This window comes from Aulonocara stuartgranti, assembly GCF_965226115.1.
Source record: "Aulonocara stuartgranti genome assembly, chromosome: 15".
In the NCBI taxonomy this organism is placed as follows: domain Eukaryota; kingdom Metazoa; phylum Chordata; class Actinopteri; order Cichliformes; family Cichlidae; genus Aulonocara; species Aulonocara stuartgranti.
The window spans coordinates 9211873-9237063 of record NC_138951.1 but is presented as its reverse complement, the minus strand read 5'-3'; the positions used below and the strand labels follow the sequence as shown (position 1 = coordinate 9237063).

The window sequence follows — 25191 nt, the reverse complement described above, 5'->3', positions numbered from 1 at the left end:
TCTAGTGAATATTCACATACATTTGGGGATATAGATTCAAGAAAAAAACAGTGACTAGTTACTTGTATACATAATTATCAAAATGATTTTTTCAAATATTCTACCATCTTGAAATCAATACAAGCTGCTGATAAAGAGCCTCTTTCAAACCTGCATGCTTCTTTTCCTTGGATTAGTGGATCTGATTTGTGCAGCCTATGTATTCCTTCTAAAACAAGGTCAGTTGTTCTTGACTGATCAATAAGGATCGTCAATAGAAGAAATAGCAGCATAACCCATAAGACAAGAAATGATATGTTGACTAAAATTGATAATAATTGGTTTCTGAGGTCTGGTAAAGAATAAATTAAGCAAGGTGTTATGGGTATAGTGTTGGGATCTGTGCCATATAAAACGCTGAGCCTTTAGGGGAAGTCCAGCATATTAAATATGGGAAAAGCATGAATAAATGCTGTGGAGTATTTAATGTAAACAACTTAATAGCAGGTAAGAAGTATCTAAATCATGTGTCCTGATAACCCCAAGTGAGTGTTAGGGGTCAAAGAGTAAGCACTGGCCTGTGTGTTTGTGGATTTCCAGTAAACTGCAATGTTCTGTTCTCCTCAATGAGCACAGCACCATCCAGGAATAGCAGTCCAGCTTCCTTTGTATCCTCCCTGGTGAACTTGATGCGTTTGTCCACAGAGTAGATGTGTTAGTGGAAAGCCTCTACTTCTTGGGTTTTGATTTTGGCCCAGCATAGCCAATGGATCAGGTACATGGATGACAGCTGGGTCAAATAAAAACCTGAGAAGAAATCCTAATAGCCCATGGCTCAGTTATGGTGACAGAATAGGTCAGAACCAACAGCCATAAACAGTATAAAAGATGGACGTAGCTTCCACCGCCAGGAGATGACACCTGTGCCTGGGTCTTCTGATCCTGTGGCAGTCAGTGGAAACAGATTTTAAGTTTAAGCCCGCAAAGAAGATACATTAAGGGGTAAACAGTGACCTTTATATCTTGTTTCCATGTATGAAAAAAGAGGCAACAAGGAAGGCTTTGATGAATATTATCTATTTCAAGCAAATCAGCAGTTAAATAATCAAAGTTGTTTGGCAGAGTACAGTTCAAATTTGTGATGTGTGTGCCGAGTAATATTCAAGGCAATTAAAAAGGCCATACTTTCCACTCATATGGCTAAATGGCATTTCCCAATTGGTTTTATGACTGCAGTCAACACTGAGGACTAGCCATTATTCTGAATGCCACATTTGTCGGGCATGGAGGTTATAACAGCTCTGATCAAGTGGACTTCTCACTTAAACAGACTGCAGAATGTTGCTTGCAACCATAAATCTTGCCATTAATCAATAACGGATTTATTTTGCATCTCAAACAAGGACATAATGTCAGCAGACGCTCACTTGCCAAAAACTACTCGTCACATTAAAACAACTGTGCTGTTGTGATTGCAAAGGACACTTGTTTATGCTTACTTAATGAAACACTGTTAGTGAGAGAGAGCGAGAGCAAAAGGTCAAAGGGCAGAGTACATGCTTGGAAAGTTTCCCATCTACTTGAGGGTTGTCTTATTGCCATTAACAAGGTAGACTGAAATGGCATTTTAGATAGAGGTGAGTGTCTTTCTGAAAAGCCTTGCACCTTCTTTGAGGACTGGCACTGTCTCAGGGACAGAAGGGCATGTTGCCTGTTGTTGCATGTGCAGAGTAATGCCCGTCTTCCAATCTCTCAGGACTGCAAACTACTGAGAGGCTATCTCCCGTAAAGTAGGGGCATGACGGGCAGGCCTGTAAATGCCTGTGAATCACTCCATCATAAATCTCTGAACTTCACAGGAGCGAAAGAAGATGAGGCACTATCTCATGAGTGACATGTCAATTATCCCACCCTCCCACCTCCACCTGTTTTATATGTGGCCACTAGTCATAAACACTGCCGACCAGCTCCTATCTCAGACATCTTGAGTTTGGGACTAAATCCTTTTTCAGCAGCAGGCGGAGACATGATTGATGTACAGTCCACCCCTCCTCATCACCTGGGACAGGATCACTCTTCATGTGAATGATATAGCCAATCTGTTTGTAATATTCATCACTTTAGCGTTGAAGCTGGATATTCTGTTAAATTGGTAAACCTGGGAGTTGCCTGCCACTTGCTTTTCCTCAACTTACAGACGGCCGTGTTCAATTAAAGGTCATTTTTAAACATTTACAGTTTTTTTTAACACGCATAGAGGCCAGACACGTTTATAATGACCATGAAGGCAGCATCACGGTCGGTCAGCAACACGCCACCGCATCAAAACTGCACCCATCTAAAGGATGTTTTAAAAAATTGCTGCTGTTTGCAGTTTGCTGTTGGTATATGAGATGCTTAGCTGTCATTTTGTTTGCAATGCTGACAAGGGAAATGAAATTCACCAAGGGGAAATTTAGTGACTTAATACTTTACCTGCTCAGCCTTGCCAAACAAAACTCGTGGTGTTCATTTCTGGTGCAGTTTATGAGCGGCACCACCCAACCTGTTTAAGAGAAGTGGAATTTGGCACCTATTTGTGATGTGTCACTTCCAACAAAGAGTTCTTGTTAGAGGTAAGAAAAAAGAATATTAGGAAGAGTAAATCTTCACTTTATGTCTGGTAAAAGAATGTCTAGTTAATATTAATGACCTCAGAAGCAGCTGTTTGATGTTATTGATTGACATTGTGTGATGTCCTGTGGCTGTGACATGACTTACTGCTAGGAGGAGGAGGTAGAAGAGGAAGTATAATTAATATGTGGATGATCGTATATTTTATCCATGGATGTATGTTCCAGCTGAGACAGTAATCAATGGCTTAGGCAGAGGCGTCATATATTATAGGGCAATCGATATCCTGATTCAGTCACTATCAGATGTAGATATTGTCAAGAGATGGATTCACAAGCATACAGATACCATTGGACTGCATATTTTATCAATGTTTCTTTTTATTACATGATCCAGGAAATACCATTTCCTAACCTGTCATTCATTTAACGGATGCACAGCATCCAGCCCGATATCCTAAACACCCAGGCATAGTCAGGCTATAGTCAGCATTAGTCACAGGCCCAGGTTGACAGAGAAAGAAGTCATCTGTATTCCCAAATGCTTTTACGAGAGTGAAATTTAATACCAAGACACTGGAGCACCTATAACCTTGTCACTGGGATACAAATATGTCGTAAAGTTTGATAAGAGGCTTTCTGAAGTCTGTCAAATGTAATTGCAGGATATGGGAGCACATTTACGCAGAGTAGAAAAGAGATAAATAATCCTATTAACTTTTAGACATCGACTGTCTCTTTTTGGAGGGTTTGAATATTACTGCATTATCCATTATGTTTGTATTTGTTGCTCTTTCATTTGATAGTAATAGTATATAAAAAAAACTTTGGATACTTTGGAGAATTAGTTGGACAAGTAAGAGATTTCTAGGTTGAAAAATAGGTGCCATGACCTGTTTTTCACACATCGCACACGACACACAAACAACACGTCATATCAGTAATGCCAGGATGACACGTACAGAAGATCACTGCTTAGCCCCAAGGTCAGGCCTTAGCCTTGAGTCACCTCACCTGCCTCACCCCCCAACTATCGACTTTAATTCTTCTGCCATGAACCCTGATTGGAGACCAAACTGTCACCGCATTTTACTCCAACCCACAATTCAGGAAATTGCCAGAAACGGTTATGACCACAGATGATGCTGACCCACTGTCTGTAATCTTGGGACTGTCCATACTGTGGGTTTAGAAAATATTGAATTTTTACTAAATTGAAGGAAAAACAGGATTTTCTGTATATGCAACTGCATGAATTATTCTGAGGAAATGTTTTCTTTCTGTTCTACAAGAAATGCACTGAGATAATGATGCTGAAAACGGCATGTCGGAAGCTGAACAGGCATGCTTGCTTTTTCTTTCCTCGGTGTGCATGGTTACTTTTCAAAGAACATGGGGTCACTACTTAAGTCCTGTGACCTGCATGTCTGAGAACATCTAGGAAGACAAATGAACAACTGCGTAACCCTGACATCAGTCAGTTAACATTTGTTAGTGTCGTTGATCCCACATTCATTGATTAAATCACATCGTCTCTTCAGGGACCCTCTGAACATCAGCCACTTACTTCAAGAGTTGTGGTTAGAAAAACGTCCCCTCCCTTGCATTTATCCCCATATCTATCTATGTTTCTGTTTGTTGTCTTTAAGTTTTTTCTTCCATGATTCGTTTGGTATTAAATTTGGCTTGTTATCAGAGGTTAAAGTGGGATGTGGCACATGGGGGAACCAGAACATGTAACAGTGCAATGTGGGGGAAAAGATTTACTTAGAAAAAAGTCACATATTAATTTGTTAGAAGCTACATGGCTGATGTATAAAGCCTAGACACTATAAAGCAAGTGTAAAAGGTAGAATTCGGTGAGTTAAAAAAAATGGGGGACTGTGTATGAAAATGGATGTAATTCCATTTTCATACTGCTTTTGTTAAATTTATAGCTGAGGTGTGGTCGTGTACAGAGGCAAACCAATAAAAACATGTATGCCCACATACATACAACAGTGCTTTCATTATTGAGGTATAAGCTCCCTTCTTCCCTTATACATGCTTATTTTGAGGTTTGTTATATGAAATTAAGGTTCAAGCTCTTATGTCAGTGTTGGTGAATATTAGATTTAGTTTCATATAATATGTTAGAGAAAAGAAAGTGGAAAAACAGCAGAAATATAAAAAAAATGTAGAAATGTAGAAATTCAGGTAGTTAATTTAATCAGCACCATTACCTGCTATGCCTAATGTGACCTAACATCGAGCATGAAGACCACATCCGATCCAACAGAGTGCATAAGGCAAACTTCACCACAGCACGGCAAGCTAACTGTTTTAGCCCGCATTAAGCTGTAACACACTTTCTTCTGCAGTATTTTCATGCAACCTCTAAATACCACAAAATTAGTATCCTTGAATTTGTTTTACAACACATTTTACAAAAACATAACAACACACAATATGTGGACCCAACATTGTATTTAAAAACCTACAATGAGTTAGACTAAGTAGGACTTAAATTTCCAGTTTCCCGTCTCCTTCATTTCATGACGTTTCACATGCTGAACAGTCCTTACCTTTGAAAATAAACTCTCCTCACTTTCTTAAGTCTTTCTCCATCTCTGAGGCACATTAGCATACTGTACATTTAGCTAGCAGACACATTTTGTAATAAGCTGTACAGAAACTGTTTGTCTGTTTGTTAAACCGCTTAAAACGTTATTACTGAAATTACATGACCCTAAAAAACTAAAAAAACAAAACCCTACCTTACTGAGTTTATGTTTACTTCAGTTCTGTAACGCTAGCTAGATGTTGAAGTAGCTAGCTAGATGCTGAAGTAGCTAGCTAACGGCAACTTTTTTTTTTACATCTACACCTTGAATGTATCACAGGGATGAGAAGAATAGGGGATGCGCTGATGACACAGGCCATCGGGTACCTATTTTCATGATACTGAGCAAGTATCTCCATCCCATGACTGGAAATAATGAAAGATTCATTTAAATGAACTTATTCAACCTTAATACGTGTTAGCCTTTCTTTCTAGTCTTTCAGATTTAACTTTTCGCTCTTTCACTGTCTGCTAACTTTGTCTGCTTGTTATTTGTTCTGGTCAAGTAGCATGCAGTCCAAGCAGCAGAACTGGGATTTGGAGTGAGGTTGATGAGAATGGCAAACATTATGCACGGTGGCATGGTGGTTAGCACTATTGCCTCACAGCAAGAGTTTAATTCCAGCATCAGGCCGGGGTCTTTCTGTGTGGAGTTTGCATGTTCTCCTCGTGTTTGCTTGGGTTCTTTCCAGGTACTCTGGCTTCCTCCCACAGTCCAACGACATACAATTAGTGGGGATAGGTTAATTGGTAACTCTAAATTGCCCATTGGTGTGAATCTGAGTGTGAATGGTTGTCTGTGTCTATGTGTTAGCCCTGCGACAGGCTGGCGACCTGTCCAGGGTGTACCCTGCTTCTCGCCCTAAGACAGCTGGGGTAGGCTCCAGCCCCCCGCAACCCTGAAAAGGATAAGCAGAAGAGAATGGATGGATAGACTTTATCAATACTTCTTATCAGCCCAAGTTTTCAGGTTTCTAGCTAACAGGATTGTTTTATTATCATTTAAATACTTGGATTTGACAAGTGTGCAAAAGCTCTACTGGTAGTTTGAGTTCATTGTTATGTAATGTGCAGCAACAGGAAAAACATGCCAACAGTGGTAAAAAGAACTGACAAGTTTGGGGCATCCAGTTCTGATGGACAGGACAACTGGTACTAGACTCAATTGCACCCAATTCATATTCATACTGAGCTCACTGCATGGAGCTGACAAGCCGGTGATAATAAAACTGATTATTACATTTTAAAAACTTTAAAAAAAAAAAAGAAAGAAAGAAAAAACTTAAAAAAGACTGCAAATCATTTGCAGGAGGCAAACGTAATCTCCTTTTTTCCTGGGTGTAATAAAGTCACATTTAATGACAGCTATCTCTGCATTCACAGTCCTAAATTTATCATTTCCAGTCACTGATTACTGAGTGTGATCAATAATTGCCCCCAGCTCAGTAGCTTCTAACAGACTGACTGCACCTGAATAAAACTGGAAGGCAAGGTTCCACATCAATAGCTGATCTTGTTGTCCCTCTCACTTTATGGATTCCCTCCACCCTCCCACACACATCCATGCACTCTCTTACTCAAGCAGGAGACACCATGCTGAGTCATTTGACACGGCAATCTTTCCTGAAGTATATCAGGACTGCCAAGCAGACAATGTCATATTGGGGAAGTCTGTTCCACTCATTCAATCATTTAACAGTTTCACATTTTTCTATTTTCTATTTACGCTTGTTGCTGCAGAATGTGTGCTTTTTCAAATTAAATTATTTATTATTTATTTACTTATTTTATTTACTGTCTGGTAAAAAATGAAAATGCATATTTGATTAACATTTCTGGATGAAACAAAGAAGTTTTTACTGAATTTACAATGTGTGAGATTATTATATTATCTTATGCCACATTATACCCCTAATTAAAGATTGTGAAATCATTATGTAGTTTTAGTTTGCATTATTCTCCTGACCTAGAAGAAGGTGATAACTATTACATTTATTAAACTGATTTGTATTACATTAGACTGCTGATTTATTGTGAATGAATGATATTGTTTTATGATGCATGTTACTGCTGTTATAAGAAATATTGTTTTCAGAGAATCATGTCCTTATTTGTCTGATTAGAAAAGAACAGAACATACTGAACAGGAAGCCAAGGTCATAACTTAGGCTCACTGAAAGAGAGAAAGAATGTGGATGTTTAGGTTTTATGACTTTGGAGGGGGGCTGAAGCTATAAGAATGTGAGCAACGCTCAGACACGTCGAGATCAGGCGGACACCCTCCCGCGCTCATCTCCCCTCCGGATGGTTAATGCGCAAAAGTGTTGTATGGAATAATGAGAATTGTATGGAATAAAATGATTGTTGATTGAGCATTTATACACCGAGTGTTGTCCTTCCTTCAGCCCAAAGATGAAAGAATTGGGAGAATTCAACAAATGACAAAACCTTTTTAGATTATGAGAAACAACCTTTAGAAAGATAACACAAGTTCACCGTTATGACCTAGGTCATGGTGCCATCAGCTTAAGAACACAGTCTGAACAAAGCATAATAGAGGAAAAAAATCCTTTAATTACTTAATAATACCTAGAACTCGTCATTAAGAATCAGTGCCTAGAACTGATCACTGATAATTTATTTGTATAATATATCCCTTTAGGGCTTTTTGGATTTAAATTTGCAACTTTCAGTATTTGGGTTTTGCCACATTTTGAATTTAGAAGACAGAGTTGCTTTTTAGGGTGGGTGACAAAGATAAGGCCCGTGGGCCAGATTTGAGTCCAGTTAAGAAGACTGGAAAACAGTTAAGTTCCGGGTTTTTTTTTTAATTTTTTATTTCACAGTAAATAAAAAATTCCAAAAAATGTATAATTTATAATTACAGGAAAGTCTATGCAAAGTCTATGAACTATCATTCATATCATTTTTCTGTAATTTTGCACATTTTTCATGTAGTTTCACCAGTCCGGTCCACTTAAGATCAAAGTGGGTTGCATATGTGGCCCTCCGTCTGTGGTTTAGGTTCCTCCTGTATTTTGATTATAGTTTAGATGTTTGAGTGAAGGTGTTTCATTTTATTCCACAGTGAATTTGATTCCTTTGTTATATTTTTAAAGCTTTGGTTTCTGTATTTCAGAGCAGATCAGTCTTAGGTTTATTAATCAAACTTCTCCCAGGTTCGTTCTGCATCATGTTGCGGTGTGAGTTCCTTTGAGTTTTGCGTTCTAGTTTGTGATTGGGTACGATTCTGTATTCATAGTTTTTCTTCATTCTTTATTACTTGATGGTTTATTTGTATGTAACTAGTATTGGTGCCATTATGCAGTTGATTTGTAACTGAGTGTTGCTTAAGGTTTCTGCGGTTTATTGGTGTTTAGATTCCTCCGTATTCCTTCAGGCCAGTGTAGTTTGTCTCTGTGCTTACGAGTTATCCTTTAAGCTGGTTCGTGTTTTATTATGGTAGTCAGTCTTCCTTCCTTTCCTGTGAATGTCTTGATTCTTTGCATTCATGTCTTGCTCTCCACAGCTGTCCCCAGTTCCCTGATTACCCCATGGGCAAAAATAGTCCTGCCTGGGACAGGATCGGCTTCTGGGAAAAATTTTGAAAGCCTTTCTCTTGTATAATGAAGACGATGAAGAATTTTAAACTGAATTAAACCATGGCGAATGCAAAGGGAGGAAGTATGTATACGATTCAAACAAGATCTCCACTCATCATCAGATAAATCCACCCCAATGTCTTTTTCCCAATTATTTTTAGTTTTTTCCCAAGTAATAGGCCTTAAGCTCTGTATCAGTTTGTATATGACGGAGATTCTCCTTTTGCCAAAAGGATCCATTTCCAAAATGGTATCCACTTGATTTTTAGGAGGTAGGTAGGGGAAAGAAGGAAACAATGTTTTTGCAAAACTTCGTATTTGCAGGTATCTAAACATATGTGAGGTTGGTATATTGTAATCTCCAGAGGTGGGACCAAGTCATTGTTTTGCAAGTCTCAAGTAAGTCTCAAGTCTTTATCCTCAAGTCTCAAGTCAAGTCTCAAGTAATGTCAGGCAAGTCAGAGTCGAGTCTCAAGTCACTGGTGTAAAAGTCCGAGTCAAGTCACAAGTCTGAAACTTTGAATTTCAAGTCCTTTCGAGTCTTTAAAAAAAACAAAACGAAAAAATAATGTTGCAGTTATATGCTAAATGTAAATATTAGACCATGTAATTTTAAAATCTGTGTTTTTCTCAACACATGACAAAATAGTGAACTTAGAAAATATACACAAATTGTGAAATTGCACCTCTTTAAAATGCAGCTCAATTAAACTTAGCTCCAAGAATAATTTTCACCGACAGTTCTGAGATAAGCTGCATGTTATTCTTGGATGCGGTTGTAGGACCGGCTTTAAAATCGCATGACAAAAATATCATACACATTAAAAAAAACTGTATCACCAACGTAGCCTGGACAACATTTGCTAGTTAGATGAAGTCAGCTATCTCATCTTAGCATATTTATATGCATATTTATAATCATACGGTTCTTGGAGTGAGTGCATACACTCATGAAGTTTAGTAACTTCCGGTCACTGCAACAAGCCCAGGTACAGTTTACCGACGGATGGGTGCAGGACCTTGAAATGCACCGTGTAGAACGAAAGACCATCGTACGTATCATAAGTTTACCGGTCTCACAAATTGTCGTCATAAATACACATTCCTTAACCGTTTATTAATAGGACCTTTGAGCTCAACGGTAATTAATTAGTAGTGGAAATAATTTCTGGTACCCATCACAGAAATGTAGCAGTGACAACAATATTGTATGCTGTAATCGTACTGGGCAATTAGTGATACAAAAAACCTGTTTTATCCTGTGAATAAAAGTATATGTTCTTCTTCTTACGTCGTTGAAGAGAAATTGTTCAAACCATGTTTCCGAAGTAACAAAGAGGCGACTGGATTGCAGCCATTCAAAGACCAAATATAACGTCCCAGAACACTCCATGGAGTGTTCTGGGATGGAGACGTTATATTTGGTCTTTGAATGGCTGCAATCCTGCAATCCACGTTATATTTGGTCTTTGAATGGCTGCAATCCAGGCCATCCGTCGCGTCTTTGTTACTTCGGAAACATGGCTTGAACAATTTCTCTTCAACGACATAATCCGATAACAACCGATCTCTTTACCCGTCGGCTTCCCGTGGCTGTCATGCGACCGGCTATTGCAGTTAATAATACAACAGCTTCTTGACATTTTTGTGTTTCTTTTTATTGCTGTATAACTGATTTTAATTGAAAGCCTGCGTGCGCTAGTACCGATTGCCACGAGTTCCCAGAATCCTTTGCGGTTCTACCCGTGAATGACGTCACATTTTCAATCTCTATATAATATGCATGTTAAATTTTGTATTTGGGGTAAAATATCAAGTCTTTTCAAGTAAACCGGTTCAAGTCCAATTCAAGTCCCAAGTCATTGGTGTAAAAGTCCAAGTCAAGTCACAAGTCTGAGAACATTTTTTCAAGTCAAGTCTAAAGTCATAAAATTAATGACTCGAGTCTGACTCGAGTCCAAGTCATGTGACTCGAGTCCACACCTCTGGTAATCTCTCATCAGAGCGTCAAAGGTGTTAAAAGTTTCTCCTGAAAATAAATTGTAAAAAAACTTCAAACCATTATTATGCCAAATTTGGAATGCTTTATCTGAAATGGATGGCAAAAAAAAGGGTTAAAAGCAACAGGGAAAAAATTACTAACCTGTTGCAAACAGAAGTGCCTTCTGAATTGAAGCCATATTTTAATAGATGTTCTTACAACTGGATTTGTTATTTTCTGTTTTTGATTTAGAGCTAGGGATGAGGTTAGGAGGGGAAGTGGATTAGACATCAGTTCCATTTTTACCCAAGCCTCACCCTCGCTGTTCTCATAAACATATTTCCAGTGCAATAATTTGGTGATATTAGCCGCCCAGTAGTAAAAGATAAAATTTGGCAACCCTAGCCCACCAGACTCTTTTTGTACTTCCAAATATGTTTTTTCTATTCTATAAACTACATTTTAAAAAATATTTATTTGAGTTGGTACATAATTGCTGATTGCAGACCTGGTGACTTTTTTTTTTACAATAACTTTATCACCTTAGAAAGTCACCATCAGTGTATTTTGTTTTCTTGTACACTTTTTAGACAAAAGTAGGAGTAAAGCTTTCAATAAACCTAAAACACTATTTTGCATATAGTACTGCGTTCTGTGAGAAGCAGGAAAAAATCAACCGAAAAAAAGCACAGTATGTCACAGGCTGGGTCTCTGACCCAGCGCTCTGAGTTCATGTTTGTATTTGTCTCATTTTGTTATGTGATTTAGTTTGTGTTATTTCCTATCTGCCTTTAGTTTAGGCAGTTATTGTTCCTGGGTTTTCTATGTTTTGGGGTTTTGTATTTATTCATCACATATTAGGTCTGTTAAGTTGTGTTGTCATGTTTTAGTTTTAGTATTTCCTGTTTTATTCTGACAATGTCATGTGTTCTTTGTTTATTGTATTTAGCTTTCCTCTCCTGGTCCTGTCATTAGGTTTATGTCTGTCAGCTGTTTCCCCCATGTGTCTCCACCTCCCCTGATCACCTCATGTATGTATTTAGCCCTTTGTTTTCTGCATGCCATTGTCAGGTTGTCTGCTCATCCATGTCTCATCTCCAGGTACCCATGTCAGTTCACTATGGTTAAGGTTTTTCATGTTTTGTTATTAGTTCACCCAGTTTAGGTTATTGTTTAGTTTTCACCGATGCCCTATTATTTTGTACCCTCGTTGCTAACCTCAATAAACGGCTTGTTTTGTTAATCCACACCACGTTTTGGTCTGCGTTTGAGTCCTCCTCTGCAACACATACGGTCTGCCCCAGTCAGACCGTGACACAGTACCTCCAGCCACCATACTTGTTGATGGTTCATTCCCCGTCTGTTTTCCAAAGTATTTGTATCAGAGAATCAATTTGAACCTGGTGACTTCCTTAAAATGAGAAAAAATACACATATTCAAAGTAACAACCTAGCTGCCTGTGCCCGAGAGAGGCAGAGGCTCTGGTTGGATTGAATTTGTGACCGGGAAATGAGACCAGCACGCAAACAGCAGAGGCGCCTGATTGGACGACAGATGGAATTAAGCCTTTTTCCCTGTCCTTTCTGAAGCTGTTTCTTTACTTCTCAGCTCAATACAACAAAGAATCAGTTCACCTCACCTACCTTTGTCCCATTTTTTGATTAAAAAAAATAAAATGAAGCGATGATTACAAAGCATGTGTGATGAGAAGCATCATTAAGAATACTTTCGTTTTGTCCTTCGTATGTCCTCTGTAACATACAATAAAAATAGCGTGACCTTGAAATTTGTCACTCAGTTTAGTGTTTCTGGAGAGAATCTATCTATTGATCCCTCTTCTACTTGATGAACATTGTAAATCTATATGTGGGTGTTGAAGGTCAGTAATGACATTTGACTGAATGACTATTTAATCTTTCACCTGCCTTCAGAATCATTTGGTCAGGCTACAATAAGACAGGCCATAAGTGTTTCAGTGACCTGCACTGTAGACTGATAGGAATCACAAAACCAGGTTTCATGTATAGCTTATCTCAACAAGGTCAATAAATTGTATGAAGGCTTTGTGGATTTTGTTTCGATTGCCTCTTAGAGAATCAGATGTTAGTTAATTGCCACAAAAGTATTTTTATAAGTTCATGCCATAATATACTTTCTCCTGTTGCAATCTAGAACAACACATTTGTCCAAATGACTCATGACAGATTACCTGTGAAATACCTTGAATTAAAGGTCCAAGCATGCTTTTTAATCATTTAGTGTTTGTTTGATTTAAAATCCAGTGTGGTGCTTTACATAGTCAAAACTAAATAACTGAATCATTGACATGAGTCACAAAACCAGTTTTTTTGTAGCGTTTAACTGAACAAGGTCAATAAATCCTAACAAGACAATGCAGAGTATGCTTGGATTTTCTCTTGGGACGGTTTGTGATCAATTTTATATTTGATTTATTTTTCACAACATTATTTTCTAAGCTCGTGCTATAATTTACTCTCAACTTAAAATCTGCAATAATAACCGAAATGATTCATGGCAGGTTTCAGAATTATATTCCTAAGAGACCGCTGGATAAAGGTATTATTGCTACAGCTGCTAGCTTGACTTTATTATTTGTTGATGGTCTCTGACAACTAGATTGCTATTCCCATGAAAAGCTACTGAGTTGTTAAGTGAATATAGTGTCAATATCTCAAATAAATTATGTGATATCGTCTTCCCTCCCTTAAACGAGCTGTTACGTAAATGCGCAGGAGACCGCTAAACAAACAAAACCAAACCAGAAATTCTCCAGACTTCGTGCCACTTAACTTTGCTCATCAGAGTATGCTTGTAGCTCACATTCATAAAGCCAGGATGGTTTGCCACTTCATTTTACCCGTTAAAGTATGCTTGTAGGTCACATTCACAAAGGTAGCATGGTTTGGCACGTAATTTTACCCGTCAGAGTATGTTTCTAGCTCTTATTAACAAAGGTAAGATGATTTGCCACTGAATTCTAGCTGTAAAATTATGCTTCTAGCTCATATTCAGAAAGGTAGGACGATTTGCCACTTAATTTTAGCTGTTAATGTATGCTTGTACGTCACATTTACAAAGGTAGGATGGTTTGGCACTTAATTTTACCCGTCAGAGTATGTTTTTTAGCTTATATTCACAAAGGTAGGAAGATTCGCCGCTGAATTTCTTTTGCTTTCCTAACGATATGGTCAACAACCTGAAGGAGAGAATTCTTCAAATTGCAGATGAATATCCAACTGTGACAAACATTGTTCTGCATACAGGGTCAAACGATGTGTCCAAACAACAGTCGGAGGTTCTGAAACGGGACTTTACTGGATTATTAAATACTGTAAACTCTCTGAATGCAGCTGTATTCATCAGCGGACCTGTACCGCCGGTCAGAGGAGGAGACGAGAGATTCAGCAGGTTGTTTACACTGAATAAATGGCTTATATCAGCATGTGCTGACCACTCAGTGCATTTTATCGACAACTTTAATATTTTTTGGGAACGCAGGCATCTGTTCAAAGCAAATGGATTTAATTTTAACAAGTCAGGGGTGAAACTGTTCACCTCCAACTTGTTTTATTCCATACGTCATCCATCCGTGCTTGGTGCCAAGGCTGAGATAAACGAGGAGTTATCTCATAAAGAGGAACAAACAGTACTCCAAGAACAGACAAAGCCCAGCAGAAACCTTGAGGAGGAGCTCCATTTGCCCCCACCCGGGAAGAGCCTCAGAAAGGAGAGACATCCATGGCATCTGAGGAAGAGCCTCAGAAAGGAGAGACATCTAAGGCAAGAAGAGGGGTCCCTATTTGCCTCCAACTCTCTCAACAACACCAACGACCAGGACAAGGGACCACGACCTTCCCCAGTCCCCCAAACCCCTGACAGGCCATTACCCTCCTCCCCCTCCCTTTCTCCCTCCTCCCCACACCTGAAATTCACTGAGGAGATGATGGAGCGGGTCAATGCTGGGCTCAGATCTACCCCCCGTCCCAATCCCTTTTTGTCCCCCATAAACCCCCCACCAGAGCGGCCAAAGGTTCACCATCGAGCCCCACCCTCAACAGAGCAATCGAAGTCACATTGCCCAGCCTCGCCCCCCTTAGTTCCTCTTCATGCCCTGTCTCCGCAGTCTGATATGTGATATGTGAAGGGTCCGGGCTGTGAGGATTATGGCAGTGATGACTTTTCCCAGGAGAAGCTGGGACCCTGTTTACTAGAAGGTTTTAAAATTTCTGTACTTTTAGGTGACAGGAGACATGTGGCCTGGTCAAAACACAGAGAGCTGCACTCTAAAAGATCTTTAAACATAGTAAACATACCTTGTGTGCCACAGACTGCTCCCAAACATGAGGGGACAAGTAATACCTCTAAAACACTTAAGTTGGCTTTATTAAACATTAGATCTCTAGCTGGGAAAACATTTTTAATTAATGATTTAATCACTGAGCACAGCCTTGATTTTATGTTTTTAACTGAAACTTGGTTGGACCAAAGTAACAGTGGAGCTGTTCTCATCGAGACGACCCCTCCTAACTACAGTTTTATCAGTGAGGTCAGGGCGAGCAGGAGAGGAGGAGGGGTTGCTGTCTTATTTAATGAATCATTTCAATGTAAGCAGCTATCTCCTGGAAGTTTTCAGTCTTTTGAATATGTGGCTTTACAGCTGAAGGCCCCATCCAAAGTTGTGTTTCTTAATGTTTACAGGCCTCCCAAATACTGCACAGACTTTTTTAATGACCTCAGTGAACTGCTGTCTGTGATCTGTGTTGATTTTGACTGTGTAATTATTGCTGGGGATTTTAACATTCATGTGGACAACCCTCAGGACAAAGGGACTAAAGACCTGAGTAACACTCTGGGCAACTTTGGGCTGACTCAGCATGTAACAGAGGCCACACATAATAGAGGACACACTCTTGACCTACTGATCTCCAAAGGCCTGAGCATTTCAAAGGTTACTGTGTCTGATGTGGGCCTGTCTGATCATTACTGTGTTTTCTTTGAAAGTAAAATCTCAGCCCACACAAATATATCAACAACAGTGATCACAAAACGGTGTATAACTGAACACAGTAGTGCAATTTTTAACCAGGTCTTCCCATTAACACCTGACCTGCCCAGAGGGTCAGTCAATGAGCTCGTCAATAGCTTCAATGCTAACATGTTAAATGTAATGGACACTATTGCTCCCATTAAGGTGAAGGTTATCTCTGGAAGGAAAAAGTCTCCATGGAGAAACTCCACACTGGTGAAAAATGAAAAAAGAGAGTGTAGGAAAGCTGAGCGCAGATGGAGAAAAACAAACCTCCAGGTTCATTATGACATTTATAAAGAGAAACTTCACAATTATAATTTACAACTGAGGAATGCAAGGAGGTCCTACTTCTCTGACATCATCACTAAAAACAGCCATAATGCTCGGGTCTCATTTTCTACAGTTGACAGGCTAACAAACCCTCCTGTGTCAGTGGCAGCTGAACTTCATTCGACCATGGCCTGCAATGACTTTGCCAAATTCTTCACTGAAAAAATCCAAAAAATTAGACAAGCAATTGGTACATCAACAGCAGATCCAGGATATGTACTGTGTCCACCAAAAAACTGTTTAAACACCATGAAACAGTTTCAACCTATTAACAGCAAAGACCTGGAGGACATCTTAGGTCAACTGAACTCCTCCTCCTGCTGTTTAGATGTCCTGCCAACAAGTTTTTTCAAAAAGGTCTCAAAGACTTTAGAGTCAGACCTGTTACAGATCGTCAACTTTTCTTTATTATCAGGTGTGTTTCCAGAATCACTAAAAACTGCTGTAATCAAACCTATACTGAAAAAGGACAATCTTGACAAGACACAAATGAACAACTACAGGCCGATCTCAAATCTCCCGTTTTTAAGTAAGATCATTGAAAAAGCAGTTTCCCAACAGCTCAGTTACTTCTTAAAACAGAATAATTGCTATGATGCCTTCCAGTCAGGTTTTAGACAGAACCACAGCACTGAAACCGCTCTGACCAAAGTGTTTAATGACATATGTCTGAATACAGACAGTGGAAAAATGTCAGTCCTAGTTTTACTGGATCTCAGTGCAGCATTTGATACAGTTGACCACAACATATTACTCAAACGACTGGAGAACTGGACAGGTCTTTCAGGAACTGTACTAAACTGGTTCAAAACATACGTAGAAAACAGGAAATACTTTGTATCAATAGGTAACTTCACATCTGAGCAGACAAGTATCACATGTGGAGTTCCCCAAGGTTCCATCTTGGGACCCCTTCTGTTTAACATCTACATGCTCCCACTGGCACAGATTATAAACAACAACAAAATAAACTATCACAGCTATGCAGATGACACACAAATATATATCACAATGTCACCAGGAGACCGAGGCCCTGTACAGGCTCTTGGTAAATGCATTGAGGAAATCAATGACTGGTTGTGCCACAATTTTCTCCAGCTAAACAAAAACAAAACTGAGGTAATAGTCTTTGGCGCCAAAGAAAAACGATTACAGGTCACCAGAGAACTTCAATCTATACATCTAAAAACCACAAACCAGGTGAGAAATTTGGGTGTAGTGATGGATGCAGACCTAAACTTAGAAAAACACATTAAGACAATAACAAAGTCAGCTTACTATCACCTCAAGAATATATCAAGGATAAAAGATCTGATGTCTCAACAGGACCTGGAAAAACTAGTCCATGCATTCATCTTTAGTAGGCTTGATTACTGTAACAGCATCTTTACAGGTCTACCTAAAAAATCAGTCAGACAACTACAGCTCATTCAGAACTCTGCTGCTCGAGTCCTCACTAAGACCAAAAAAGTGGACCACATCAGTCCAGCTCTGAGGTCCTTACACTGGCTGCCTGTCCGTCAGAGGATAGACTTTAAAGTTCTGATGCTGGCCTATAAAGCTCTGAATGGTTTAGGACCAAAATACATCAATGACCTCCTGACCCAGTATGAACCATCCAGATCCCTCAGGTCATCTGGATCCGGTCTTTTATCAGTTCCCAGAGTCAGAACCAGACACGGAGAAGCTGCATTCAGCTTTTATGCTCCTTATATCTGGAACAAACTCCCAGAAAGCCTCAGATCAGCTGAAACACTCAGTTTATTTAAATCCAGGTTGAAGACTCACCTGTTCTCAGCTGCATTTGAATAAAGCACCAAATCCACACTTTAAGCTTAAATTTCAAAACTTACATTTAACTACTGATTTTATCTACTGTTCTGATTTTATCTGTTTTGATTTTATATACTGTTGTTTGTTTGTTTGTTTGTTAATTAGTTAGTTAGTTTATTTGCTTGTTTTATTCAATTTTAAATCATGCTTTTTATTTGTTCTTGTTTCTAATGTCTCTGTAAAGCACTTTGAATCACCTTGTTGTTGAATTGTGCTATACAAATAAACTTGCCTTGCCTTGCCTTGCCTTGTGCGCATGCATAGAAACAATGGGTAGGATGGTTTGTCAGGTAGGATGGATTCCCAGAACACCGGCTAAAGACAGGCTGGTGAGCTTCCAGAGCTATCACTGACTCCACACACCAAGTTTCAGGTGTCATCACGCAAATTGACCAAAAGAAACCAAAGTTACAGCCCCTCTGATTTTAAAGGGCCAGAGACCAATTAAATTCTCCATGCGCACGGCAGAAAAGGGCCATTGCCATGTAATTGTGTGGTTAATTCTTCAAAAAATATATTTAATAAAAAGCATTTTTAGGCCTATTAATAAAATTAATTAATTTCTGCTTCTGTGACTGACCAGCACCCACTCCATGACATGCTGGTCAGTCACAGGAGTGCGTTCAGTGAGAGACAGATTACCGAAAAGCACCACTGAACGACACAGGAAATCATTCCTGCCTGTGGCCATCTCCCTGTACAGCTCATCCACTTAACACACTGTTTACTGCAACAGCTGCACCCTTCTTGCACATATTCTTTTTCAGCTACTTATTAATAAGTAACTTTTATGTATATATATGCCTGTATATATTGTGCTATTCTTAGTTAGCATATTATCTGTCTTTGTTAATGTTTGTTTATAATGGAGCACTGTAACGAAAAATAATTTCCCCTAGGGATCAATAAAGTATTCTGATTCTGATTCTCTTTAATACCTAAAAAAATTCAACTGGTATGATGTCCAATTGTGTGCCAAAATTGGACATTTTTGTACAACGTCTGGATATTCATGTATTGGCAGGCCTGTAATTTTTCACTGTTTCACTTTAGAAACATAACTCTTTGCACAGATGATGTTTATATATTGGTTACTGAATTTCTGGAATCAAATGTGAACTGAGGCACATTTTTAAAAGGGTTATATGCTAAAAATAAAAAATTAGGCGAGGATAAAATCTACTTACTTTTTCTGTGTTCCAGTCTCAGTAACTTTGACACAGTAATATCTGCTTCAATACTTACACGTCTGATGAAATCTCACAAGTGTTAGCTTTATTTCGATACCAAGATTGTAAGGACAGAGTTTGTAATTGCAGAGAATTATTAAATTAAATTTGGGCATTACATTTTCGAGCAGGAAGCTCAAAATGTAACAGATTGTGTTATTAACCTCTTGGGGCTTAAGAGGTTAATAACACAATCTGAATTAAATTACCCAAACTGAAGTAGATTGCCACCCAGAGGATGGTATAGCCTTTACTTTTGTCAAAAACCAAAGCCCACTGAGCTATAAATAATCACAAGTACTGCAATGTTAAGGAAATGAATGTGATCAGGCTGCTCACAACACTTCCATAGCAGTACTTTACAAAGACAGAAGCCAAATAAAATAAATGAGCAATTTGCAAAATGTGTGCATTAATTAGAAATTATGACTTTTGTTACTTTAACATTTTTTCTCTTGACTTCATGTGTGTAAATTTATGTAGGAAAATTTGAGAAATAAACGGTATTCTGAAAACGTGAATCACATGATTGATTATATGATTATAATTAGCTGACATCAAAGCTGCTTGCTGTAGGGGGCATCTGGTTAGCAAAGATAATGAACAACAAAGTTAGTTTGATCCTGATTCCTGTGCCTTTAATGCGCTCAGGCTCTGTACTACAGCAATGCACCCCCTATTACAGAAACGTTGTTAGGGAAACAGCATGTTTATTAACTGCAATATCCTCATTTGAGGGCAGAGGAAAGTCTGGACAGTGAAGCACGACTTACCTTCTCCACCCCCTTGATAGGCAAGGTGTTTATGAGAGGTGACTGCTTCAAACTCTGCTTGATACAAAAACAGTGAAGAATAGATTAACCAAATTCAGCACTTTCATTGCACAGCTGAGCCACCCTTCCTCTGTGGTTATCAGAGTGTGACAAAATGATTACCTGAAGTACGACATCACTCTTATATTAATTTCGCAGCTATGTTTAGGGAATAAGGTCACTAGAGCTGCATTCTTCTTGTGGCAACAGTGCTGTCACACTGATGCATTTTCTAATCTGAATAGTTTTTATTTAATCACTGATACTATCAAAAGAACTGCGATAGGCACAAAATGTCAAATTTTTTATTTAGACATTCAAATGCCTCAAAACAATATCAGCAGTGATCTAAGCTGTACATTATAGTTGTTCTGTAATATAAACAGCGTTATAGTACTGCAGTGCAATATATTAATCTATTTAGTTATAAAAATGACTGAGTTTTAACCCTCTCACACCACATGTTTACATGTGGTTGTGGCAGTACTCTAAAAAGTTGGAAAAAAGACACATACAGTGTCACCTGGGGAACTGTACCCCAGGAAATGTAGGAATATTAAACTAACAGGTTAATTTCAATAGTTTATTTAACAAATCATTAAATCAAAAATAGGACTGACACTGCAACAATAACTTTAAATGAACTACTTAAAACAACCAAAGCAAAAAACAAACAAACATGGCAAATCAGTAAGTTAAAAAACTGAACATTTATGGGGTAAACATATATATATATATATATATATATATATATATATACATATATATATATATATATATATATATATATATATATATATATATATATATATATATGTTGGGGAGTAACGGAATACATGTACCGCCGTTACGTATTTAAAATACAAAATATGAGTAACTGTATTCCGTTACAGTTACCGTTTAAAAAGGTGGTATTCAGAATACAGTTACTTTGTTGAAATAAATGGATTACACTGCGGTACTTTCCTGTTTCATTTTGTCGCGGGTCAGGACTGTTTGGGTTTTGTTTGACAGCTACGTTCTGTTGTTCCAGGCGGCAGCGTTACGGTTGCCATGGTTACAGGGCGACGCTCTCTCTCTCTCTCTGCGATTGTGTGTTTCCTGGGTGAGAGAGCGCCTTTTCGTTGTTGTTGTGCTAAGCTAACAGGCAGAATGCTACAAGCATAGCTCTAAAGAATGTAGCATCATGGCCAGTGTAGTTCGTGCTGCAGGGAGAATGGACTGCCATACACGTTATGTGTCTGTGAGCGCGAGGAGGGAGAAAAAGGGGAGTGGAAAGGTACGAGTTGTTATCGAGGAAAAACGGGAGCTGGAAGCATGTAAATATAATAATAACCACTGCAGCCAAGAAGAGTGCCTGACGAGCCCAGTTGTAAGTAAGCTATTAAGACTCGACTGTACACCGTGTTCGTGTTTTCCTCCGAAAACAATAAGTTCCGTTGGAGCAGCCTTTCAACGCCTCTCTCTGTCTCTCACAGGCAAAGTTGACCCACACAACAAAGTAAAGCTAGTTTTCGGATACGAGCTGACAGGGACCCCGCCGTATTAGTCAGAGGTCCCTTTACTACAGTTCGGAGTCGCGGACCTTCAGTAATAGTAATAAATCACACAGCAATAGTACATTCACGCTGTTGTAAAAAGCATGATAATATATTAAGTAATCCAAAGTATTCAGAATACGTTACTCTCATTGAGTAACGTAACGGAATACGTTACAGAATACATTTTGGGGCATGTATTCTGTATTCTGTAATGGAATACATTTTAAAAGTAACCTTCCCAACACACATATATATATATATATATATATATATATATATATATATATATATATATGTATATATATGTATATGTATATATTAACTGCACTTAATTAATGCAGTTAATTAACTGCACTTAATTAATGCAGCACTACGGGCAATACCTACAACCACGATTACCGACACTAACAAGCTGATCTACAATACGGCAGCAGTGATCAGTGAGATGCTTGTCTACAAGTTGAACAGCGACAAGGGGCAGTACCCTCCATGGAGAAGGAGGCTAGAGGGCAAGATCAAAGTAGCACAGAGGGAGGTTAGCCAACTAACAGAGTTGCAGAAAGGTGCGACAAATAAGGTGCCTAAGAAATACAGCAAGCTGTCCATACCTGAGGCCTTGGAAACTGCCAAGCAAAGACTCACAGCCTTGGCCAGCCGCTTGAGGAGGTACACCAGAGAGATCGAAGGCAGGAGAATAAACCAGCTGTTCTCCACAGAACCAGCAAAGGTGTACTCTCAGTGGCAAGGGAACAATAAGAGAACAGCACCACCAAGGCTGGAGACGGAGCAATACCGGAAGAGCATATGGGAGAAGGATGCAACCCATGTCTAATATATATATATATATATATATATATATTTATATATATTAGATATATATACTCTAATATAATACTCTAATATAATGCGCTTCCATGTCTGTTTCTGGACAGAATTTTGTAGACTTCAGTAAATCACTGTGCTTCTTTCCTATTTTTCCAGCAAAATACAAAGAAAGCAGGGGTGGCTCATGACTTTTGCACAATATAGCTCAAAAGATTAAAAGATACAAACATGTACAAAACACATACCTGTAGGATGTGCTGGATAAACTTGGCTGGGTAGGTCCATTGGACACACTGGAGGTGTTACTAGAGAAGACACGTGTGTCACCAGTAACACTGGCAGAAGAACCCGCTGATAAGCCAGGTGTGTTGTAACTGACAAAGGCAGATGTTCCACTGGAGTAAGGCTCATCCTCATCAGTAGCAACGACAGCAGGATTGGTGGACATTGTGAGGGTGTCAGCACAGATGGAAGATTCAACAGTACAAACATCTTGGGTTGCAACGCACCAGATGACCTCATCATCAACAGACATGGACTGTGCGTTAACAATGGGAATGGCTGAGGGAACTTCTTTAGAAATTTCAACTGTGAGAACACAAAGAACAGGAGTTTAACTTTTGAATAACATCTAATCACATTTATAGCTTTTGCTTTTCATGTATTTAGGGGTACATTTCTTCCTGCTCAAAATATTAAACTAAATTTAAATATGATTTTAACAAAGACTTGACACTTAACTAAAGACACAATGGCTAAGATGACTAAGTAACAGACACTGAACCAACTTAATTTACAGTTTATTTGGAGCGACTTTTAGATAGGAATATTTACCGCATTTGTCAGAATTCAACGTTTCTGTGAAATCCTGCCTGCTTGTATGGCTACTCTCTCCATCAGAATATGTCTGTAAATTAAAACAGAGAATACATTTCATTTTACTGACAACAAAATGTCATAATAAATATTAGTAATATGTTTATGTATTATGTATTAAAACATAATACAAGTGACAATGTTTAAGGGAGTTTAAAATCCATCTTTGCCTTTTTCACTCTCATTTTATGAACATACATACATTTGCTGAAATGATCAGGATTACTTACTGATTCATTGTCCTCACATAAGATGACCTTGTCAGGTCTGACATAAATTGACTTCTGATGAAACAGTTTTTTCACAAGGTCTCCATTCAAAGTCTGTTTGGAAGTGAGTGATGGCTCAACTAGTTTGGTGTGGCATGCCAGCAAAATCTGTAGCCTAGGGGAGGAAGAAAACATAGTGTATATGAAATTTTTGTTAAGGCTAACAGACTACAATACAATACAATACATTAAAAGGCTTAATTTTTGTTAACTCTAAAAGATATCAATCCAGTCATCCGATCGGTGCTCCCAGATCCTTTTTGGAAATACCCAAAGTTGACCTTTAATAGTATAATAATCTAAGTAACAAAAAATTTATTTATTTTTTTATAAAAAAGGATCTAATGCTTACCTGCATCCTTCAAGAACTGGCTGGAAGGCAGTCCTTATTGCCTGCATTACTTTGTCTGAGTCCCAGTCACAGCTAAACTCCAGTGCAGATTTTATATGTCCATTTTCAAAAAGCCAAGCTTTTTTGTTACGCCTTGGCACATGTGTAGTTAGATGGTCTGGCAAGAGAATCACTTCTTTGGTGAAAGACTGAGCCACAGAATGTGACCTGCTTAGCTGTGCTGGAAACCTAATGGAGGATAAAGGCAAATTAAACATTTCTGCATGTAATATACTCACACTTCTCTGATCAATGAAGTACATTTAATTAAAAAAATACACCATGCTGTACACATGTCTAATCTGCATTAATAAACACCCTCTAGCCCCATGGTAGCTAGGATAGGCTCTTGGAATCCTGAATTGGATAAGTGGAAGAGAATGGATGGATGAATGGATGGATAGATGATGGAAGATAGTGGGATGGGTGGGTGGAGAAACTTAACAATCACATAAACAAATGTCTTCAATTCACGGAGTACTTTTTGTTGCTTTAAAAAAAGTTTCATTAAATTATATACTGCCAACAACTATGTATTGTAACAACTGATGTGCTTTGCTTTTACACAATGTTTGCAGATTAAGCTTACGGGACGTGAAATATTATAGAAATCGCATGTTTCCACAATTAAACAAATTAACTGTTGTGCACAGTTTAGTCTCCACGTCCACACGCTGTCAGTCTGTCGCACAGTTTTTTTGGTTTGTTTTTTTGTGATATTTTTGTTTACTTAGCTTCGTCGAGCAATTGAAACCTACGGGCTATTACTAACCTTCCACTAGTAATTTCAGTGCATTTAGTTCTGGTCTTACCTCTTCTGCCTTGGGCCCTTTCGAGTAAAAGGTCTAAGATTGTAGATGGGACCTGTTGTGGGGCACTCCTGTGATGTGGAAGGCACATTCTCCATAACGTTAGCTGGATAACCAGGGGTTATCTGACCGGAGAGGTTCACTGCATTTGGTCTTCCACGATGAAAAAGTGAATAAATTTCTTCATCAGTAGTACGATGCGGTACACTAGTACAAATATTAGGTTGGCCAGAACATGCATTTGCCAGGGTGTTAATTAGCTCCTCATTCCTTAGAATTTGAGCCACAAAATTCCGTGCGGACCTGCTCATAGTGCCATTCCTCGCAGGTACAAACAAGGAAAACACTAGATGGCGCAAGCGCCTCCGTGACGTCAAGCTTCATTCTATAGAAGATCAGAAGATCATTCTATATATTCAAGTTTCATTCTATATATTCAGAAGATCATT

General features: G+C 38.6%; 2 protein-coding genes across 2 annotated transcripts in view; one reads left to right on the top strand and one right to left on the bottom strand.

The window, feature by feature from the left end:
* Nucleotides 1-1667: 1667 nt before the first annotated feature.
* LOC309689784 (uncharacterized protein) lies at nt 1668-25189 on the bottom strand (the record flags this gene model as incomplete). Its single annotated transcript, XM_082506448.1, has 6 exons — nt 24746-25189; nt 23895-24122; nt 23504-23657; nt 23232-23304; nt 22643-22985; nt 1668-1830 (listed from the first exon to the last, which is right to left on the bottom strand). Exons 1-6 carry the CDS (start codon nt 25051-25053, stop codon nt 1668-1670), a joined length of 1269 nt encoding a protein of 422 aa, XP_082362574.1. The 5' UTR covers nt 25054-25189.
* The window catches only part of baalcb (BAALC binder of MAP3K1 and KLF4 b), a 47836-nt gene continuing 43826 nt past the window's right edge, over nt 21182-25191 (top strand). The window contains exon 1 of the mRNA XM_082505495.1: nt 21182-21403. The gene's annotated coding sequence lies outside the window, so the exon portion shown is untranslated. The remainder of the gene's footprint in view (nt 21404-25191) is intronic.